This window comes from Hypanus sabinus, chromosome 4 (genome assembly GCF_030144855.1).
Source record: "Hypanus sabinus isolate sHypSab1 chromosome 4, sHypSab1.hap1, whole genome shotgun sequence".
In the NCBI taxonomy this organism is placed as follows: domain Eukaryota; kingdom Metazoa; phylum Chordata; class Chondrichthyes; order Myliobatiformes; family Dasyatidae; genus Hypanus; species Hypanus sabinus.
In genome coordinates, this window is record NC_082709.1 from 50935760 (window position 1) to 50959582 (window position 23823).

The window sequence follows — 23823 nt, forward strand, 5'->3', positions numbered from 1 at the left end:
TATCTCCTCCATTTTCATCTCTTTTTCCACAAGGGTCAGCCATGATTCCCAAATGTTAATCATCCTCTCTTTGACAGCATTAATCAAATTTGCATCAGGATAACATTGATCTGTCTATCATAGACATTCTGTTTGCTTTCCCCATTCCTCCCCTACCGTGCAACTTAAACACACACTTTTTTTAACTCACTTTTCCAGCTTAGATGAATTATTATTAGAAATAAAACATTAGCTCTATTTCTCTCTCAACAGATGCAGCTTGATCTGAGTATTTTCAGTATTTTCTGTTCAATAGAAAGAAACAGCTGGATTACCCATCTTTGAAGATTGTAACATTGAATGTAAAAACATGCATGCCATATTAACTAAAATAGAAATATCCAACAGAAAGAATGTACTCAATTGGTCTTCTCTTCCAGGAATTTGGTATTAGCATGTCTTTGTTCTGCTTATTTTTGAGCATCCTTCTTAACTACCCACCTTTGAAGTTTGATTGCATCCACCTTTGTTTCTTATGCTCTTGGCACTTAAAAATTGCAATGTTTAATTTTACATTGCAACCTCTTTTATTTCATTTTAAAAGTATAGTTGAATCGCTTCACACTTACCCCCTTTCAAATTCCATCAGCCCTACCTTTCCATTTCACCAGGCCTTCAGAATTTTGTGAATGTGCTTACATTTTAACTAGCCATAGATAGCTATGGAGGCCAAGTTATTGGATATATTTAAAGCAAATTTTGATAGGTTCTTGATTGGCAAAGGTGCCAAAACATATGGGGAGAAGGCAAGAGAGAGGGAAAATAAATCAGCCATGATCAAACTCAATGGACTATATAGTCTAACTCTGCACTTATGTCTTATGGTCTTATAATTCTAAGCTGCATGTCATCTGCAAATTTTGTTCTGTAAGAACTAATATCTATGCTGCTGAAATACATCAAACATTCTGGATTTTACTCTGCATTCTTTTTCAAATGCCTTCCCAAACTCCATAAGGTTATATTTCCCTCATCAGGCCCCTCCATTATTTCATTGAGAATGTATTCAAACCGATCAACCATATTTAACATATCTAAGAGTCAATTTTTTTCCCTAAATCATGTTCACCAGCAATTTTTGTGACATTGATGGATGTTTGATTTAACAGTGCAGTAATTTAATCAAGGATTGATGTCATTCTTGGGGAATTATTTTTCAAAGCAGTGCAACATGTGAACAGTCACTAAAGCTTCCATAAGGAAAAAAAGGGATGGCAAGAACACACCAATTACCTTTCATTTGGAAACTAATAACTTATTTGCCTCTATTTAAAAGATAAATATAAACACTACACAAATTAATTCTGAATATTACATCTACAATTAGTAGATACATGTGTCCCATGGTCTAATGGGAGTATTGTATCACTTGGCTTTCTTGCTATATATATATCCCATAGACCAATGTCTATCTGCTGTCATTGAGGTCTCCCTCTTGCATCTAATTTGGATGGCTGGTTGTGGGATTTTATAGCTGTCATTCAGTGGTGTCTCCTGCTCCACTAAGGGAGGAATAAGAACAAGATGACACAAAAGGATGTCACTGACAGACCCATCAAAGCTCACCAAAGCTCACTCCATCACAAAATCAACCTCCCCTCGATCTATAGGTCTCACTGCTTCAGGAAAGTAGCCAACATTACTAAAGACGCCTCCCACCATGGTCACTCTCTCTTCTCCCACTCCCATCATGTAGAAAGTACAAATCTAGAATACGTACACCACCAGGCTGAAAGACAGCTTCTATCCCACTGTTATAAAACACTTGTATGAACCACAACATACAATAAAGATGAACTCTTGATGTCTCAGTCTACTTCATTGCACCTACTTCTGCTTGCAACTTACCTGTCGACCCGCACTGCATTTGTAACTGTAACACTATATTCAGTATTCTGTTATTCCAAATCAGGTTGCATAGCACTAACATACTGTATGTCATGAAATCTGTTTTGTGACAGCTCATGTTTTGTAATATATTTGTATAGGTGGCATGCAAAACCAAGTTTGTCACTGCATCTCTTGACAATAATAAACTAATTATCAATTACCATTCTCTATCTTCCAACACAAGAAAATAAGACATGAACAAGGCTTCAGGTCCTTCAAGCCATTTAATATTGATCATGGCTGATCTAAGCTGGCCACAACTCCTCTTTTTTTACACCATTTACCTGTACCTTCCTGTTGCTCAAATCTACTAAATATTACCCTCCTCTATTTTTAATACTTACAAAGAACCAGCTTCCAATACCTGCTGGGACACAGAATTCCAAAGCTTCATTACCCGTTAAAAGAACAAATTTCAACTCAATGGGCTAAATGGCCTAATTCTGATGCTATATCTTATGATCTAATGGACATACCTCAGTTTTAAATGACTGTCCCATTAACTTGCAGCCATGTTCACTTGTTCAAGACTCACCCATTTGTTAAAACATCCCAGCATCTACCCAGTCACACACATTTAGAGATATCAATAATAGACAATAGACAGCAGATGCAGGAGTAAGCCATTCAGCCCTTCTAGCCTGCACCGCCATTCACTGTGATCATGGCTGAGCATACACAATCAGTACCCAGTTCCTACCCTCTCCCCATATCCCTTGACCCTGCTATCTATAAGAGCTCTACCTAACTCTCTCTTGAATGCATCCAGAAACTTGGCCTCCACTGCCTCCTCGGGCAGAGCATTCCACATATCCACCACTCTCTGGGTGAAAATGTTTTTCTGCATCTCTGTTCTAAATGGCCTACCCCTTATTCTTAAACTGTGGCCTGTAGTTCTGGAATCACCTATCAGCAGGAACATGCCTCCTGCCTCCAGTGTGTCCAATCCCTTAATAATCTTAAATGTTTCAATCAGATCCCCTCTCATCCTTCTAAATTCCAGTGTATACAAGCCCAGTCCAATCTTTCAACATATGACAGTCCCGCCATTCTGGGAATTAACCTTGTGAACCTACGTTGCACTCCCTCAATAGCAAAAATGTCCCTCCTCAAATTTGGAGACCAAAACTGCACACAATACTCCAGGTGGGGTCTCACCAGGGCCCTGTACAGCTGCAGAAGGACCTCTTTACTCCTATACTGAATTCCTCTTGTTATAAAAGCCAGCATGCCATTAGCTTTCTTCACTTCCTGTCCCATATCAAGGGGACGGGTTAATTGTAACTTAGAGTAGGTTATTGACAATTATTATCTGTTCATGTTAAAAATATAAAGAAGAAATATTAATTTTATAAAATTGCACTGGTTTTACCCTTTTGTCAAAAATTCTTGATATCTTCCTGTTAAATTTCATTTTAATGATTAGGAAACAACATGGCTTCTCTGAATGGGACAGAAGTACATACAAATTGGCCTTCAAGTCTGTTACATAAATTGGCTGCAATAAACATCTGATATGTCAAGTTACCTTTCCAGGTGTTAGATAACTTCGATTTTGTACAAAATATAATAGATCACAAAGTATCTTCTTTTTTTCAGTTGTGACACAAGCATTGAATCAGAGAGACATTGTGTTCCTTATTGATGAATCAATAAACGTTGGCCAGGCGTACTTCCCATTTCTCCGTGATTTCATAGGACACATAATTGAAGAACTGAACGTTGCAAGAGACAGTGTGCGAATAGCTGTGGTACAATTCGGTAGTGATGCAAGACTTGCATTTTCTCTAGACCGTTACAACACAAAGTCTGAAGTTTTGACCCATGTACGTAGGCTTCGGCTGAGTGGTGACAGGATTCTGAACACTGGGGCAGCACTGGACTATGTACGTGAAAACATCTTTTCCAGAGCCGCGGGGAGTAGGATAGAGGAAAACATTCCCCAGTTATTGGTAGTTGTTACAGCTGGAAGGTCTGAGGATGATGTTAGACGACCTGCAGAAGCTTTGGCACGAGGAGGCATTCTTACTATTGCTGTTGGAGTGAGGAATGCAGATGTGGAGGAGGTAAAGCGTATTGCATTCAGTGGACAAACGGCTTTCCAAGTAGATGCTTTTGACCGTCTAAGTTCCATCCAGGATGCTGTGGCATCATCTGCCAGATCATTGATTCATGGAGGAGTCACTGAAGTACCTTTAGGTATATTGTTTGTCAAAAAATGAGTAGAATTTGTTTTCACACCTTGACATGTTATTCAGAATGCCAGTTTTCTTAGTGGATAGTGCTAATTCATATTAATGTTAAGCTATAAACTTGCATACTTATGACCATTTTCAAACAATACCTCCAAATAACTAGTTTCAGTAGGCAAAAGGTTTTAGAATCCTACTACTTTTTTGAGAAATGCATACTTTGCTTGGACATTTTAGTTTTCAATATCAGAATATGCATTTTTAAGGCTGTAACTATAAGAAAACAAGGTATCTGTGTTAATGAGTCAGGTTATATTATTTGAAAGCAGGTTTATGTCCTATTAAGGGCTTCTAAGTCTAAATCTCGAGTTCTAGTTTAAAAAAAAGCAGCAGCAGCTGAGAAATTCCTCTGTCATTTAGTTTAAGCCCCTGCAGATTGCTTGGCACCTGCACTTTGTGTTCTTGGAGAATCCTACTATTGAAACAGGTAATTCAGTTTATATTTGTACTACTTCAAATCAGAGCAATGCCATGTCCCAGTTCCCTCCCTTACTCTCTCTCAGCCATTTAAACTGCTAGTACAGTTTTGTGATGTAGAAGTGATTGGAGGAATCCTACGTATCTCCAAGCAGAAAGTGAAAACCCCACGTAGATACCATAAGATTACAATTTAATCCATATTGTCAAAGATGTAAGAAAGCAGCACTAATTGCTGCACTGCTTCTCAACAGCCCTCTTCCTTAGTTTTTGAATTTTTCTTCTAGAGCCTGAAACAGAAAAAAAATGAACACAAAATATGGCTGTGACTGTGAAACCTGAAGGTCCAAAATCAAGCAACAGGTTTTATAATATCATAGCTATCTTGTAATGTCTTCAGGGGCAGAGTTTGTCTTTATTCCTGGAAAGCCCACATATAGTTGGTAGAGCCTGCATAAGTTATGGTAGCATTGGTGTGTTATATTCTGCATTTTGAAATTTATTCCATTAAAGCTAATTCAGAGTTTAACTACATTCCAAATACTTCCTACAATTTAAATATTTTAAATTCATGTTTCTTCATTCTATATGTTGATTTACTGTTATTTGCAGATTTTACTGGTAGATTTTCATAATGTTTCTATCAATTTTAAAATATTATTTTAGCATTGAAGAGGGACGTTGTCTTCCTAATCGATGGTTCTGATGGAATGGGGCAATCATTTTATCAAGTCCGCGAATTTCTGATAAAAGTGGTCCAGCATCTTGAGATTGGACCTGACAAAGATAAAGTTGCCGTGGTTCGGTATAGTTCTGACCCAAGTGTTGAATTTGGCCTTGATACTTATTTAACTAAAGATGATGTTCTGGAAGCAATTCGAAGACTCCCAGTAAAAACAGGAAGACCCCTTAATACGGGTGTGGCTTTGGACTTTGTTGCTAGGGATGTCTTCAGTGCATCTGCAGGCAGCAGAAGAGATATTGGTGCTTCACAGATTCTGGTGCTCATCACTGCTGGGAAATCTAGGGATGACGTTAGACCAGCTGCAGGGAGGGTGAAACTAGCTGGTATTGTGCCCATCACTGTCGGAGCCAAGAATGCAGACACGTCGGAGCTCCAACACATTGTGCATGACCCAGCATTTATGTTAATCATGAGGGACTTCCAAGATCTATCAGGCGTTCAACAGGATCTTTTATCAAAAATGAGAACAGTGGTTATTTTTGAGGAAGGTAAGAATCTTTGGTAAATTTATTCCATAATATTGTGTAAGTAGTTGTGAGAATATCCCTCTCCTGTTGCTTTCAATTTCCATAAGACTTCACTATAAGGTTTGAGAAAGGTTTCTATGGAATTTAGGACCGTAGCTATCCTACCTCGATGAATCATCAGAGCTGTAGTTGTTGGATATCTGAAATAAAAGGAAAAGAATTGCTAGAAAAACTCAGCAGGTCAGCTGCATCTGTGAGAAATAAAACTGAGTTGACTTTTCAGGTTGAAGAATCGTCAGAAAGCAAAGCTGGAAAGTATTTAAATATTCAAAGGTAGTAGTAAATGCAAAGTGGAGAAGCAAGTGTTTCTGCAGATGCTGGAAATCTTGAGCATCACACACAAAATGCTGGAGGAACTCATCAGGTCAGGCACCAGTCAAGGGATTGAGCTCAAGAGCCACAGGTAATGTTGTAGCTCTATAAAACTCAGGTTAGGCCACACTTGGAGTATTATGTTCAGGTCTGATAGGAGGGATGTGGAAGGGCACAGAGGAGATTTACCAGAACGTTGCCTGGATTGGAGTCCTATGAGGATACTTTGAGTTTTTCTCTTTGAAGCGAAGGTGGATGAGAGAGGTATATAAGTTGATAAGAGGCATAGATCGAGTGGTTAGCCAGAAACTTTTTGCTGGGTGGAAATGGTTAATATGAGGCATCATAATTTTAAGGTGATTGGGAGTAAGTGCAGGACAGATGCCAATGGCAAGTTGTTTACATAAGGAGTGCTAGATATATGAAATGCGGTGCTAGTGGAGTGATAACGGCTGATACATTAGGGACAATTAAGTGACTCTCAGAGAGGCACAGGGATGAAGGAAAAATAGAGGGCTAAGTGGGAGGCAGGGGTTAGATTGATCTTAGAGTAAGTTAAAAGGTTCACACATCATTGTGGGCTGAAGGGCCAGTACTGTGCAATACTAGTCTATATTCTATGTAAAGCAGTTAAAGAATCGTGTGGAGAAAGCTGACTTCTGTACTGAAGGTGCAGACCAGTCGTTGAATGGTGGAACAGGATAGGGGCAACATAACCTTTGTTTCTGCCACTGTGTTAATACCTGTTTAGAAGCAGATATAGCATGTCCTATGGACAAACTTCCATACCATTATTGCAGAAAAAAGAGGAATGTAAGTATAGGATGAATTGAGCAGCAGTGCTTTTCTCCAGCTTGTTTTCTTCCCTCTACCCACCTTCAACACCTCTCCCGTCCACTACCCATCAATAGAATATGTGGCCCAAGAAGTCATCTGAGAATATTAGTGAGATATATGCAAGCATACATTTCACCAGAGCTCCCACATCAGTTACATAAGAAGTGTGATTACATTCACTTTGGAGCCCTGCTTTCTCTTGGGATCATCATTTGGACAGGTTATGATGTTTAGTACCACATCATGATGACACCATAATAATGATCCAAGCATATGCCATTTTTCTGTCTTTTTTTTTTACTGACACACCAGAATGAACTCAATAGGACCAATGCCTAGACCTCAACGAGACTATTCACTCATTCCTTTTGCATACTTTGGTAGCATGAGATCAAATGATTTTTACGAAAAGGTTTCATGGACCCTGAAAAAACAGCATTCTTTTCTAGAAAAGAGTGAACAGTCGACATTTCGGGCCAAACTCCTCCTTCAGGACTGTAGTGAGGTTTGTTCAATCAGCCTGCTTCTCTGTTTCACATCACCATGCCAATGACACAAGGAGGATCAATACCTAGACACCAGTGACTGACAGAACCAGTTGAGACATCGGGGTTGTGGCCACTCCTCATACCAGCAGTAGTTATGAATATATTTACAAACTGTATTTGGAGCCACTGTTGCAAAGGAGCTTGGATTTACATAGCAGCCGAAAATAAAAGCAGGTGTAAACTATTTAGTAATTTGAGCCTGCTCTGCAATTCAATGTGATCATGACTAATAATTCCCATTCCGGATTCTCTTCCAGCTTTCTACCCATATATCTTGATCTCTGTGGCCCCGCAAGCAATGCATCACTCCTTAATTTGGGCTCGATACCTTTCTGTGCTTGAAAATTTCACTGATTATTCACCTTTCCCTTGCGAGATAGAACTAGTAGTTGCCAATGAGTTTTTATTACAACAAATCAAAATATTTTGAAAGCTAATGGGGCATGTGTAAGGAAGTTTTATAGGGAAAAGTTTTGTTTTTACAGAGAGACTGTCAGGAGGCTAGAAAGCACTGTTAGGGTAATAGTGGAAGCAGGTACAGTAGGAGGCTTTTGGGTACCCATTTGAATGTGGAGGGAGAGACTTAGTTAAATTTGGCATTGTATTTAGCACAGATATTATTGGCTACAGAGCCTGTTCCTGTTCTGTATTGTTCTATGTTCTATATTCAAATCCTTTCAGAAAAATTCCTTTCTTTCTTTTCTTTTTAAATCTTTTTATTAGTTTTAAACAAACATAAATGAAACATGAATACAAAATGTTTGAGAGTACATAATTAATAGTTTAAATAGACATTCAGATATATAATAATAAAAAATTCAGAACATTAATGAACAAAGAAGTAAAAAGAGAAAAAAAAGAACCCCCCCCCCCAAAAAAGAGAGAAAAAAAAAACAACAAAAAAAAAACACTAACCAACCAACATGGGCCATTGAATAATATTAAGTACATATATAGTAGTGCCAATAACTCTGACCTCCATCCAATTAATTAAGGATAATATAAGTAAGGTTTAGGAAAAGACAATTCAACTCATGTGAAAATGTTGAATAATCTTTCCAATAATTTTGTAAACAAGGACAAGACCAGAACATATGAGTCAATGAAGCAACATCAGAATGACATCTATCGCAGGTTGAGTTAAGATGAGAATAAAATCAAGCCAGTTAAAATTCCTGTTCAAAGATAGAACTGGTATAGCACTTAAAAAATTTAAAACAAATATTCTTAAGTACTTGTCAAATATAATGTGGCAGATGTGAAAAATTAAGTTAATTTAACATAGGAGGAATGCTGGGAAAAATTACACCTGTTGAATGGATAAAATAGCATTCTATTCATTTGAATATACTCTGCTTGTCAGAATTGGGAGCAGAGTTACATTAAAATATACTCTCCATTGGATTTAGAATTATGACCACAAGACAGATGACAGAATTTGGTCACTTAGCCTATGGAGTCTGGTCTGCCATATCGTCATGGCTGATACATTTTCTCCCTCAGCCCCAATATCCTGCCTTCTCCCCATATCCCTTAATGCCATCGATTAATCAAGATCAATCTACTTCTACCTTAAATAACCTAATGACTTTGCCTCCATGGCCACCCATGACATTGAAACCCATGGATTCACGACTCCCTGGCTAAAGGAGTTCCTCCTCATCTCCATTATAAAAGGATGCCTGTCTACACTGAGACTGTGTCCTCTGGTCTTAGGCTTTACCACCATTGGAAACATCCTTTCCACATCAACTCGACTGAGGGCTTTCAACATTCGGTAGGTTTCAATGAGGATACCCCTCGTTCTTCTAGATGTGGGATTGCTGATTATATAAGCACATAGATGACACTGGAATGAGGGCTACCAGCGAATTAAATAAACAGCCTCAAATGGTTACTTACATTTTTAATTGACCATTTTTAGGTAAGTTAAAGAAACAAGACCTTGAGCGTAACTGGCAAAACTAACCTTCAGTAGTCCATTTAGTAACGCCATCTTTTTGGTGATTGTACGTTCTGTTCTTATTTTCAGATTTATCATCTCCTAATTTAGTAAACACATGCGTTATTTTTTAATGAAAGTATGAAAATTAGTTTGTTCAGATGTAAAAATGTGTAAGATAAATCTGCAGCTTTTACAGAAAATGGCTATCTGAATTTTTTTCTTCCATTTCCTACAGAATCTGTTAGGAGGGATGTTGTGTTCCTTATTGATGGATCAGAAAACGTCAGGCCTGCTTTCCCTTCAATTCAGCAATTCATTTCCAGAATGGTTGACAATCTTGATGTTGGGAGTGACAGAGTCCGAGTTGGTTTGATTCAGTACAGCGAGGACCCCACTGTAAACTTCTACCTGAACTCCTATACAACTAAAGAGGATGTGAAGCGAGCAATAAGTAATACTGGGCCAAAAGGAGGCCAAAGAGCCAACACTGGTAAAGCACTGGACTATGTCAAACAGACCATCTTCACTACATCAGCTGGAAGCAGGGTGGATGAAGGTGTACCCCAGTTCTTGATCCTCCTCACTGCCAGCAGGTCAGCTGATGATGTTGGTCAGGCAGCCTTGGAACTGAAAGAGGCCGGGGTAGCACCTTTCGCTATTGGTTCAGGAGATGCAGATGTCATTGAACTGACACAGATTTCACTGTCCCCTGATTATACTTTCAAGGTACCTGATCTACGGAATGTGGAAGTACTACACCAAAATCTGGAGATGCCATTGACACGGCTGAACAAAGATCAGATAATTCAAATCACAAAAAAGATGACAAGAGGTGAGAATGCCATTTCTATTTTAAGGAACAATATTTCGGATCACAGAATATAATGAAATAAAGTATAAATGCTCCAAACCTCTCAACAGATCAAGCTGTATTTATAGAAAGAAAAACAGAGTTAACGTCTCAGATCTGAATGTTAACTCTGGTCTTCCTTCCACAGATGTCTGACCTGTTGTGTGTTTACAGCATTTTCTGTTTTTATTTCAGATTTCTCAATTTGCATTTTAATTTTTACAGAATGCAATGATAATACCAGCTCAAACATACATTATTAATGTGCCAGAATAAATTTAATTGGTATGAATATTTACCATGATATTTCAGGGCTATACTTCCCTTTGAATGACTAATTGTTAATTTGTTGAAGTCCAAAAATTCTAGCCGGATGATTCCCCCATGCCCATAATCTGCACATCCATTAACAATCCAAGTGATACAGAGCATCTTACTTTTTTTTCTGATGTGATTGCTACTACTAGTGATTTTTTTTCTTTACCAGAAACCCAGGTTTAAGATTTCAAGCCAACTCTGGAGCTTTAAATACCGCACTATTGTGCCACATAGAGAGGGAAAATGTTAACACAAAATCAATTACTTAGTTTATGGTGTAATGAAAATAATGATTAACGGTTGGGTTGCTTGTCTTAAATACTTCTCAGTGGCATTGGTTATATCCTGGCAGACTAAGGTTTTGTAAACCTGGCATTGAGAAGCTGGATAAATCATTAGAAATTCAAATGCCTCTTAAATTACTGAAGGTCAGAAATTTTGCTTATCTCTCTCATTATTTTATCTAAACAACCTCCTAGTACGGTATCTCCAAAACAGTTAGTTGCTTATAAAAAGTGCCCCATCAAGAGTGATTAATTGGGTAATTTTGCTTCAAGTATAAATTTTGAGTATGGTGATACATCATTAGTTTTCATTCAATGCCAATTGTAATTATTTGTTAAATTATATAAAACACCTTTTATTACCTTTGAAACAATTCTGTCAATGACATCATTATTGTTAATTAGAATGTATTAAGAATGAAGTACCTGTAAGATGGAACAATAACTTACTTACGTCTATTGCCATATATTATGTTAGATGTGCATGTATTTGCTTCAATAACACTGTACAAAGAGAGAAAAGTGCACTTATATAATGCCTGTCTCAAACTCTGGCAGCATTGAAGTATTTTGCAGTTAATTGACTATCTTGTGTTGGATGTTCAATAGTTGAACAGTTCCATTTAATCAGAGAAATGTTTGCAATATACATCCTGAAATTTTTCTTCTTCCCCAACATCCACAAAGACAGAAGAGTGCCCCAAAGAATAAGTGGCAGTAAAATCATTAGAAAGCCAAAGCCCCCACTCCACTTCCTCGCACACACAAGCAACAGCAAAGCATTGACTCATCCCCTCACCCCCTTACTCCAGCAAAAAACACCAGCACCCTCCACCCACCAAGCAAGCAATGGCAAAGCCCCTGAGAAAGACAATGATCTGCAGAACAACAAAAATTAACTGTTCATCTGACAATTCAACATACCACACACTCTCTCTCCTCAATAAGGAGACAGAGAGGTGTCCCCTTTCACAGCAAGAGGGAAGATATAACTTGCTGATTTTCAATGATAAAGTCTAATGCGTTCCTTTTTACTGAGTTCTCTGACTGGAGAATTGGCAGCAAACTTTCCCCTCCAATGACACAGAGAGAGAGGGATGGAGGGAGGGAAAGGGAGAGAGGGAGAGGGAGAGAGAGAGAATGTGATTGGCCAAGTACAGAGGCTGATCTGCCAAGTACAGAACAGCCGATTTGCTGTTCCTGAAGTTCCATTTTCTCCTACGATTCTTCAGTCGGTGGCATCTGCTTAGAATTGGCTTGTCCCCAGGGCTGCGAAGCTTCGGAACCCTGAAGGCGGGCTCATTTTCTAACCTGTGTCCTTGGGATTTCAAAAAGTGGCCCGTCCTGAGCCCCCAGAACTGAGTCCCTCCACCACAAAGAACCAAAGACTAAGTGTAACTCCAGATCAGGGTCTCTGACAGAACCCCATCCACCATGAAAAGCAAAAAGAGAGACATCAGAGGTAGAAATTAAGCAGTTTCCGCAGATGAGCTCAAAGGAGTCAATGCCACTGTAGCTCTGTCCTCTCACTATTACTGATATAATTGCATTCTAAATTTACAAAGATCTCCTGATCTGAAGTCAATGGTATTTATGCAACAATATTATTTATGAACCAAGATTTCATTTGTTTTTTTTAGAAAGAAAATGCTTTATCTTTCTCTGCATGAGTAGGTCCCAAAATCACATTATGATAAGAATCAGATTTTTTTTATATAAACTGAGGGACTGAGTATTGAACAGGCTATTAAAAATAATTTCCCTCTAGAATAATATGGTAGATTCTTTTGCATCCATTGATAGAATAAATGAAGACACAGTTCAATGTTGGACTTTAAAGTCCATGCAACATTCCCTGAGTATGGCACTGAACTGTCAGCCTAGAATTTTATGATCACTTCTCAGGAGTGAATATTGATTTATTCTAAAGAGAAAATACAAATGCAAAGAGCCAAATGACTTCCTTCATTGCTTTAAACAATTTAACTTTTACTGTGTATTACCTGTTCCCCACAGATGCTGCTAAGAGGGATGTTGTGTTCCTTATTGATGGATCAGAAAACGTCAGATCAGCTTTCCCCTCGATTCAAAAATTTGTTGTCACCGTGGTTAACAATCTTGACATTGGAAGTGACAAAGCCCGAATTGCTCTGGTTCAGTATAGCGAAGACCCCAGTGTAAACTTCTACCTAAATAGCTACACAACAAAAAGGGATGTGATAGATGTGGTAAATAATCTCAGGCAAAGAGGAGGGCAAAAAGCCAACACTGGTAAAGCACTGGACTACGTCAAACAGACCATCTTCACTACATCAGCTGGAAGCAGGGTGGATGAAGGTGTACCCCAGTTCTTGATCCTCCTCACTGCCAGCAGGTCAGCTGATGATGTTGGTCAGGCAGCCTTGGAACTGAAAGAGGCCGGGGTAGCACCTTTCGCCATTGGCTCAGGAGACGCAGATGTCATTGAACTGGCACAGATTTCACTGTCCCCTGATTATATTTTCAAGGTGTCTGACCTACGGGATGTGGAACTTCTACAGCAAAATCTGGAGACCCCTTTGACACAGCTACGCAATGAAACGATAATTCAAATCAGGAGAATTGCTCTTCAAGGTAAAACAAAAATCTCATTCCTAGTTAAAAGAAGACAAGCTTCAAACATTTATAATGAAAAGTTATTAATTTGATAGAATAAAAATCATAGTTATGCAAATTCATCCTTTAGTGCATTTTAGAAGTGTTAAATATTTTTAGAAGTGTTAATAAGGATCACCAATGTGATCCTCCAACTTAACTGGGTTATCATGAAGCTGTGGAACATCTAAAGTCTAGAGAGTAAGTTTAATAAGTTCTGAATTCCTCCAGAATTTTGTGTATGTTGCTTTGGATTTACAGTATTTGCAGATGTTGTGTCTATAATTTAATAAGTTATAGTATACCATTTAACAATGTCATGAATCTCAAATTTGAAGTGGTTGTGATGTGTACAAATCCATGCAAAACTGATCTGCAGCAGCTTCACAAGCACATACCATCAGATAAGCAGCAAGCACATTTATCTATTGCTGCGGACAAGTTTTTACAATCAAAGCAACATAGGGACCAAAGACGAATAATTGAGACCTACACACAAGATTGCAAAGTAGAGGAAGTGATACCTTATAAACCCTGTGAACAGGGGAAGAAGAACCAAGAAAGGGATGCAATAATTTGACCAATTTGTGGTGCTGTGGGGGAAAATGAGTTGGTCTGCAAATCTGCATTCTGATTGTTGACAATGTGAAAGGGATGTTGTCCAAGCATCGGATATGAGGCATTACAGAATCTAAAATATTCTCATTATGAAAGGTACACTGTTTATTTGAAAGAATACTATTCAAATTATAGTGGTATAATTTTTCCCACTCTCCTGACTCATACATTGTAATTGGTAGAATGGCTGGTGAGTAGATAATGTATCTGGCATTCTAAGAATCAACTAAGAATCACTCTCTCATTTCTTGTTTCTATCCACTTCTCTTTATTATATCCTTGCTTCTCTTTATTGCTGTTATATTATTTAGTTAGGCCATCCTTGCCAGAAAACAGATTCCTGGCAGGACTGGCATGTGAGAAGAGATTGGATCAATTTTATAATCACTACCATTCAGAAGATTCAATAAGAATCTCAGAAACCTCCAAAATCCTAGCAGGAGAGGAGAGACTAGATGCAGAAAGGACATTCCTGATGCAGGCTAGTCCGGGACAAGAGTCACAGGACTAAAAATAATGGATAAGCCATATAAGAATGATACTCTCACAGAGCATGATAAATCTCTGACATAGAAAGCAGTTGTAGCCAAGCTAATAAATGAATAAAAATGGGTTAGATATTGTTAGATAAGAGACAGAAATCTGGGATAGGATACTGAATTTGGATGATTAACCATGTTCATATTCAATAGCAGAGTAGATGTGAAGTGTTAAATAGCCTACTTCGCCTACACTCAGTGGCCACTTTATTAGGTACACCTGGATGTTAATGCAAATATCTAAGCAGTTAATCACATGTTAGCAACTTAATGCATAGAAATATGTAGGCATGGTCAAGAGGATCAGTTGTCATTCAGACCAAATATCAGAATAAGGAAGAAATGTGATCTAAGTGACTTTGCTCTAAATGACTTTGATTGTAGGATTATTGTTGTTGTAGACAGGATGGTATGAGTTTCTCAGAGAGTGCTTATATCGTAGGATTTTCACGCAAATGTTTCTAAAGTTTACAGAGAATGTTGCAAAAAGCATGATATGTCCTGTAAGCTGTATTTCTTTGACAAAAGTGCCTTGTTAAGGAGAAAATTCAGAAGAGAATGGCAAGACTGCTTCAAACTGACAGGAAGGCAACAGTAACACAAATAACCATTTATTACAACAGTTCACAGCACATCAAACCATGAGGGTCTTAGGCTATAGCAGAAGACCACAATAGTAAGTTCTACTTGTGTACCTAATAAAGTGGCCACTAAGTACATTTTCTAAGTCTTTATGATATATTCACCACAGCGCTGACTATCCTCATCAACATCAACAGATATGCACATCACTGCTTCATTACAACTACACATTTTTTGCTTGTTGACAAAGATCAAACTTAGCATGAACATCTTTTGCTGATGGTAAGAAACATTTTTCAATTTTAACTGTTATTTTCAGGCTAAGTATATAGATGTAGATCTTATGCAGAAATTCAACCTGAAATATCAACTATTTATTTCTTCCCACAAATGCTACTCGACCCATTGAGTTTATCTAGTAGGCTGTTTGCTGCTCCAGATTCCAGCATCTGTAGCCTCTTGAGTCTCTAAACTATATCTCCAACACTCTTATCACAGTCCTCCATTTCCCCTCTTTTATCTTCTTTCAAATGCTTTACCTTGGTACCAGTCTCTCTGTCAATCCCATTTAATACTTATCCTAATTAACCTCTGCAATGGGATGCTGGCCTGAGATCCAAGGTGTCCCTCTTGAATATGTGTGTCTTGACTGAAAATTGCCCCAAATACTTGAGGAATCTAAAGGCTGGATTTCTGCACTGTATCATAAACATGCAATAACCTCCCACGTACAAAATTGATCAAAATTCACCTACACGTGGTAGGTCACTATAATTAAGAACATGACTGGAGGATCTCAAGCTTCCACATTATTAAGACTTTGAGTTACTCCTGAACTATAAGTTCTAGATAAACTCCTTCTATAAAAGCCTCTGAGATTACCCCTAGCCAGCAGAGAGCTGAGCTTGTCACATGGGATGGAGTTGAGCGGGACATCATTGGAATCAGAGAAGAAGCAAAATCAGAAAGTAAAAAATAATAATAATCTAAAGACATACATCTAAATCAAATAGCAAAAATTGTCTGTGCTTTATGCAGATGAATGAGCACTGCTTTATTTATCCAACCAATATCAAGAATAAAACAAACCTGTTTGTTTTCTGTTTTGCAGAGGCTGCTAAGAGGGATGTTGTTTTCCTCATTGATGGATCAGATAATGTCCGACCTGCATTCCAATCAATTCAAAGATTCCTCTCCAGAGTGGTTGACAATCTTGACATTGAAAGTGACAAAGTCCGGGTCGGCTTGGTTCAGTACAGCGAAGACCCCACTGTAAACTTCTACCTGAACTCCTACACAACTAAAGAGGATGTGAAGCGAGCAATAAGTAATATTGGGCCAAAGGGAGGCCAAAGAGCCAACACTGGTAAAGCACTGGACTATGTCAAACAGACCATCTTCACTCCATCCGCTGGAAGCAGAGTAGATGAAGGTGTACCCCAGTTCTTGATCCTCCTCACTGCCAGCAGGTCAGCTGATGATGTTAGTCAGGCAGCTTTGGAACTGAAAGAGGCCGGGGTAGCACCTTTCTCCATTGGTTCAGGAGACGCAGATGACAGTGAACTGACAGAGATTTCACTGTCCCCTAATTATATTTTCAAGGTGTCTGATCTGCAGAATGTGGAAAGACTAGAGAAAAGTTTGGGCACCCCGCTGACAACACTGAGCAAGAAACTCATAATTCAAATTAGAAGAGTATTTCTTGCAGGTAAGAATATAGTTTGCAGTTTAAAGGAGAAGTATAATATATTATATAGTATAATGATGTATTATTAATTTGCTAGAATTATTAGCTGATATATAGTAGAGTATTTTTCCCTTAGTAAAAATAGTAAAAATGGTTGCTGGAAATTCTTGGGTTTAGGTGTCTCAGAAGTAACAGGAAGGGATTTAAAAGTGGTGGAGGAGTGGTATTGTCAGTCTCGGTTGCTATCACAGTTGCAGAAAGGGAGGACATCATGGAGGGGTCATCGACTGGATCAATATGTGTTTAAGTCAGAAGCAGGAAGGTAGCAATCACTATTGGGAGAATTCTATAGATGCCCCAAACAGCCCCCCCCCCCCCCACTCCCACAATAACAACAGAGACGCAGAGGAGCAGATCAGGAGGCAGATTTTGGAAAGGTGCAAAAATAACTGGGCTATTGACATGGGGTCTTCTGCTACCCTAATATTGACGGGCAGCTTTCACGGCTTGTACATTGATTATTCCAACTTTCTGCAATTTTTCCTCTTCTTGAACATACTTAACACATTATGCCCCATCTAATCCTTTCGCACTGAGGCAGTCCCTGTCAATATCAATGAAGTTACAGAAGTAATGATGGAGTAGGTGAAGAATGATAAAGTTATGAAAGGAATGAAACTGTAAGGCAGGAAGAGTAGCAACGTGACAAATTGAAGACCCAGTTTGGGAGGAGGGAGAGTAGTCAGTAGCTGCATTATTGTTAATTGCAGATAAAAATGGAAACAATCTTAACTTTTGAATTGTTGAGACTAGCAAGCCTTTGCTTTCAATGAACTATGTTCAAAGACTGTAGGAAGCTTCATTCCTGCCTCTGTGCTTGTTCATAACTTTTCAAATCATTTTGTAGTTCTATTGAAAGGTGTTTAAAGAGGAATAAAGATAGATGGCAATTTTCAGATCGGATATCCCTCAAGCGAGTTAGCATCAGAAATCAATGATTTTTCATGAAAACATTTAATCCTAATGTCAGACCAATTTGCTCAACAATTTTCATCCCTCCTGTTACTCCACTTTAACTCATGCACCTTTCCAATTTGATCTGGGTCCTCATTATTGCAATAGTCACTCAATGTGACTGTAGCTTACCAGCCATTTTTCTCTTTCCCTCTCCACTGGGACTACATGAACTCTTGTTTTGCTTTTTCCAATATGACCTAAACCTGCAGCAAAGTTCCTGTGTTTGTGCTATTACAATTTTCTATGAAGTCAGATATGTAGCTTGTACCCTTCTCAATGTTTGTTAACTAAAGTAATTTCTGCTGCATCATAGGCTCATGAAGCAGTTTGTGGTTATGGATCACCTCTACTTACCATACTTCAGTCATTTTGTTTATGGTTTAATTCTCTCTATAATCTTTCAATTTGGGACCTATCTCCTGCTTGGCAATGCTACTTAATGCTACATGAGGATGCTGGTTGTGTTCTGCTCAGGTCCAACTTGGTGTGTCTTATCAGAAAATTGGTTTCTGTGTACAGAATCTAACGGTTGCAATTCTTTCTTATGTCTGAATTTGCCTAGGAGAGGTAGCAAGGAGACTAAGCTGGAAAATAATAAAGATAATAATAACCTAACAAGAGAAGTATAATTTGTCGAACAATATTATTTGAGATTTGAGTACATTCATAGACAGTGCTGTACTTATCCAGCCAATGGTTAGGTACAAAACATAAACCTGTCCCTGATTTTTTTTTTGCAGAGGCTACTAAGAGGGATGTTGTTTTCCTCATTGACGGATCAGAAAAAGTCCGACCTGCATTCCAATCAATTCAAAGGTTCCTCTCCAGAATGGTTGACAATCTTGATGTTGGGAGTGACAGAGTCCGAGTTGGTTTGGTTCAGTACAGCGAGGACCCCACCGTAAACTTCTACCTGAACTCCTACACAACTAAAGAGGATGTGAAGCGAGCAATAAGTAATATTGGGCCAAAGGGAGGCCAAAGAGCCAACACTGGTAAAGCATTGGCCTATGTCAAACAGACCATCTTCACTCCATCAGCTGGAAGCAGGGTGGAAGAAGGTGTACCCCAGTTCTTGATCCTCCTCACTGCCAGCAGGTCAGCTGATGATGTTAGTCAGGCAGCTTTGGAACTGAAAGAGGCCGGGGTAGCACCTTTCGCCATTGGCTCAGGAGACGCAGATGACAGTGAACTGAAACAGATTTCACTGTCCCCTAATTATATTTTCAAGGTGTCTGCTCTGCAGAATGTGGAAAGACTAGAGCAACGTTTGGGTACCCCACTGACAACACTGAACAGGAATCAAATAATTCAAATTAGAAGAGTATTTCTTGCAGGTAAGAATATAGTTTGTAGTTTAAAGGAGATGTATAATATATTATATAGTATAATGGTGTATTATTAATTTTCTAGAATTATTAGCTGATATATAGTAGTGTATTTTTCCCTTAGTATGTTGACCGCTTTGGGTACTGTTGGGTGAGTACCCTAGCATGGGGAAACCACAGCGAGCTGGTCTCTAGCACTGGGTCTTGCAATGTGCCTCGGTATGGAAGGAAGGAGAAGAGGAGAATGGTGGTGATGAGAGATTCAATAGTTAGGAGAAGTGACAGGAGATTTTGTGGAGGTGAAGGAGACTCCTAGAAATATGTTGCCTCCTAGGTGCAAGTATCAGGGATGTATCAGATTGGGTCCACAGCATCCTTAATGGGGAGGGTTAGCAGTCAGGATTCATGGTACATCTTGGTACCAACAATTTAGGTCGGAAAAGAGATGAGGTCCTGTAAAGAGAATATAAGAATCTAGGTAGAAAACTGTAAAGCAAGAGCTCAAAGGTAGTAACCCCTGGGTTTCTGCCCGTGCCAGTTAGGGTAAGAATAAGATGACTTGGTAGATATCCATGTAGCTGAGGAATTGTTACAGACAGCAGGGTTTCATATTTATGGATCATTTGGGATCTCTGCTGGGAAAGATATAACCTGCACAAAAGAAGTAGGTTACACCTGAACATGAGGGGGACCAATATCCTTGTGAGTGAATCTGTTAGGGTTGTTCAGGAGGGTTGGCAGGGGTATGGGAACCAGAGTGATAGGTCAGAAGATGGAGCAGCTGGTGTACAGGTAGATGCAACGTGTAGAGAGCCTGGAAGAAGGATAGGTTGTGTATAGGGCATAATTGCAGTCTGCTGGTTGGGTTGAAATGTGTCTATTTTAATGCAAGAAGCAGCAGGAACAAGGGAGGATGAGCTTAGAATATGGATCAGTATATAGAAGTATGATATTTTGGCCATTATGGAGACTTTGCTTTCACAAGGGCAGGAATGATTGCTGGATATTCTGGGGTTTAGGTGTCTCAGAAGTAACAGGAAGGGATTTAAAAGTGGTGGAGGAGTAGTATTGTCAATCTTAGTTGGTATCACAGTTGCAGAAAGGGAGAACATCATGGAGGGGTCATCGACTGGATCAATATGTGTTCAGGAAGGTAGCAATCACTATTGGGAGAATTCTATAGATGCCCCAAACACCCCCCCCCCCACTCCCACAATAGCAACAGGGACGCAGAGGAACAGATCAGGAGGCAGATTTTGGAAAGGTGCAAAAATAACTGGGCTATTGACATGGGGTCTTCTGCTACCCTAATATTGACGGGCAGCTTTCACGGCTTGTACATTGATTATTCCAACTTTCTGCAATTTTTCCTCTTCTTGAACATACTTAACACATTATGCCCCATCTAATCCTTTCGCACTGAGGCAGTCCCTGTCAATATCAATGAAGTTACAGAAGTAATGATGGAGTAGGTGAAGAATGATAAAGTTATGAAAGGAATGAAACTGTAAGGCAGGAAGAGTAGCAACGTGACAAATTGAAGACCCAGTTTGGGAGGAGGGAGAGTAGTCAGTAGCTGCATTATTGTTAATTGCAGATAAAAATGGAAACAATCTTAACTTTTGAATTGTTGAGACTAGCAAGCCTTTGCTTTCAATGAACTATGTTCAAAGACTGTAGGAAGCTTCATTCCTGCCTCTGTGCTTGTTCATAACTTTTCAAATCATTTTGTAGTTCTATTGAAAGGTGTTTAAAGAGGAATAAAGATAGATGGCAATTTTCAGATCGGATATCCCTCAAGCGAGTTAGCATCAGAAATCAATGATTTTTCATGAAAACATTTAATCCTAATGACAGACCAATTTGCTCAACAATTTTCATCCCTCCTGTTACTCCACTTTAACTCATGCACCTCTCCAATTTGATCTGGGTCCTCATTATTGCAATAGTCACTCAATGTGACTGTAGCTTACCAGCCATTTTTCTCTTTCCCTCTCCACTGGGACTACATGAACTCTTGTTTTGCTTTTTCCAATATGACCTAAACCTGCAGCAAAGTTCCTGTGTTTGTGCTATTACAATTTTCTATGAAGTCAGATATGTAGCTTGTACCCTTCTCAATGTTTGTTAACTAAAGTAATTTCTGCTGCATCATAGGCTCATGAAGCAGTTTGTGGTTATGGATCACCTCTACTTACCATACTTCAGTCATTTTGTTTATGGTTTAATTCTCTCTATAATCTTTCAATTTGGGACCTATCTCCTGCTTGGCAATGCTACTTAATGCTACATGAGGATGCTGGTTGTGTTCTGCTCAGGTCCAACTTGGTGTGTCTTATCAGAAAATTGGTTTCTGTGTACAGAATCTAACGGTTGCAATTCTTTCTTATGTCTGAATTTGCCTAGGAGAGGTAGCAAGGAGACTAAGCTGGAAAATAATAAAGATAATAATAACCTAACAAGAGAAGTATAATTTGTCGAACAATATTATTTGAGATTTGAGTACATTCATAGACAGTGCTGTACTTATCCAGCCAATGGTTAGGTACAAAACATAAACCTGTCCCTGATTTTTTTTTTGCAGAGGCTACTAAGAGGGATGTTGTTTTCCTCATTGACGGATCAGAAAAAGTCCGACCTGCATTCCAATCAATTCAAAGGTTCCTCTCCAGAATGGTTGACAATCTTGATGTTGGGAGTGACAGAGTCCGAGTTGGTTTGGTTCAGTACAGCGAGGACCCCACCGTAAACTTCTACCTGAACTCCTACACAACTAAAGAGGATGTGAAGCGAGCAATAAGTAATATTGGGCCAAAGGGAGGCCAAAGAGCCAACACTGGTAAAGCATTGGCCTATGTCAAACAGACCATCTTCACTCCATCAGCTGGAAGCAGGGTGGAAGAAGGTGTACCCCAGTTCTTGATCCTCCTCACTGCCAGCAGGTCAGCTGATGATGTTAGTCAGGCAGCTTTGGAACTGAAAGAGGCCGGGGTAGCACCTTTCGCCATTGGCTCAGGAGACGCAGATGACAGTGAACTGAAACAGATTTCACTGTCCCCTAATTATATTTTCAAGGTGTCTGCTCTGCAGAATGTGGAAAGACTAGAGCAACGTTTGGGTACCCCACTGACAACACTGAACAGGAATCAAATAATTCAAATTAGAAAAGAATTTCTTGCAGGTAAGAATATAGTATGCAGTTTATAGGAGACATATTATTTTATATAATGATGAACTATTAATTGTCTAGAATTATTAGCTGATAGATAGTAGTGTATTTTTCCCTTAGTATGTTGACCGCTTTGGGTACTGTTGGGTGAGTACCCTAGCATGGGGAAACCACAGCGAGCTGGTCTCTAGCACTGGGCCTTGCACTGTGCCTCGGTATGGAAGGAAGGAGAAGAGGAGAATGGTGGTGATGAGAGATTCAATAGTTAGGAGAAGTGACAGGAGATTTTGTGGAGGTGAAGGAGACTCCTAGAAATATGTTGCCTACTAGGTGCAAGTATCAGGGATGTATCAGATTGGGTCCACAGCATCTTTAATGGGGAGGTTTAGCAGTCAGGATTCATGGTACATCTTGGTACCAACAATTTAGGTCGGAAAAGAGATGAGGTCCTGTAAAGAGAATATAAGAATCTAGGTAGAAAACTGTAAAGCAAGAGCTCAAAGGTAGTAACCCCTGGGTTTCTGCCCGTGCCAGTTAGGGTAAGAATAAGATGACTTGGTAGATATCCGTGTAGCTGAGGAATTGTTACAGACAGCAGGGTTTCATATTTATGGATCATTTGGGTTCTCTGCTGGGAAAGATATAACCTGCACAAAAGAAGTAGGTTACACCTGAACATGAGGGGGACCAATATCCTTGTGAGTGAATCTGTTAGGGTTGCTCAGGAGGGTTGGCAGGGGTATGGGAACCAGTGTGATAGGTCAGAAGATGGAGCAGTTGGTGTACAGGTAGATGCAACATGTAGAGAGCCTGGAAGAAGGATAGGTTGTGTATAGGGCATAATTGCAGTCTGCTGGTTGGGTTGAGATGTGTCTATTTTAATGCAAGACGTATCAGGAACAAGGGGGATAAACTTAGAATATAGATCAGTAAGTAGAAGTCATATTATAGGGGATTATAATGGTGAACTTGCTGGAATCATAAATTAATATATAATGTTCCCTTTTGACTGTGTGACATTGAATCATACATACTCCGCCTGCTATTGCAGGTGAGGACATTTATGTGATAGCAATTTATGTTGTGGAATTTTGAGAATGAAGAAGGTATTTCTGATTTAAAGTTAGGACTTTGGGTTGCATGATTTACAATGGAGCAGTAGTTGTATTGAAAGTTGGTAGGGGATTAGCTCTCTGATCCTAAGATTTCCCGGCTTTTTGCCAAGTGATCCAAAATACTGTTCTTTTGATTGGTGATGCTATACCTGTGAGGAAGAAAGGCAAGA

General features: G+C 39.1%; 1 protein-coding gene across 1 annotated transcript in view; it reads left to right on the plus strand.

Annotated features, from left to right (window-relative positions):
• The window catches only part of LOC132392750 (collagen alpha-3(VI) chain-like), a 176841-nt gene that overhangs the window by 47328 nt on the left and 105690 nt on the right, over positions 1–23823 (plus strand). The window contains exons 6-12 of the mRNA XM_059967060.1: positions 3529–4128; positions 5265–5831; positions 9748–10344; positions 12981–13577; positions 16449–17045; positions 18782–19378; positions 21954–22550. Of these exons, the coding sequence (XP_059823043.1) occupies positions 3529–4128; positions 5265–5831; positions 9748–10344; positions 12981–13577; positions 16449–17045; positions 18782–19378; positions 21954–22550 (4152 nt within the window). The remainder of the gene's footprint in view (positions 1–3528; positions 4129–5264; positions 5832–9747; positions 10345–12980; positions 13578–16448; positions 17046–18781; positions 19379–21953; positions 22551–23823) is intronic.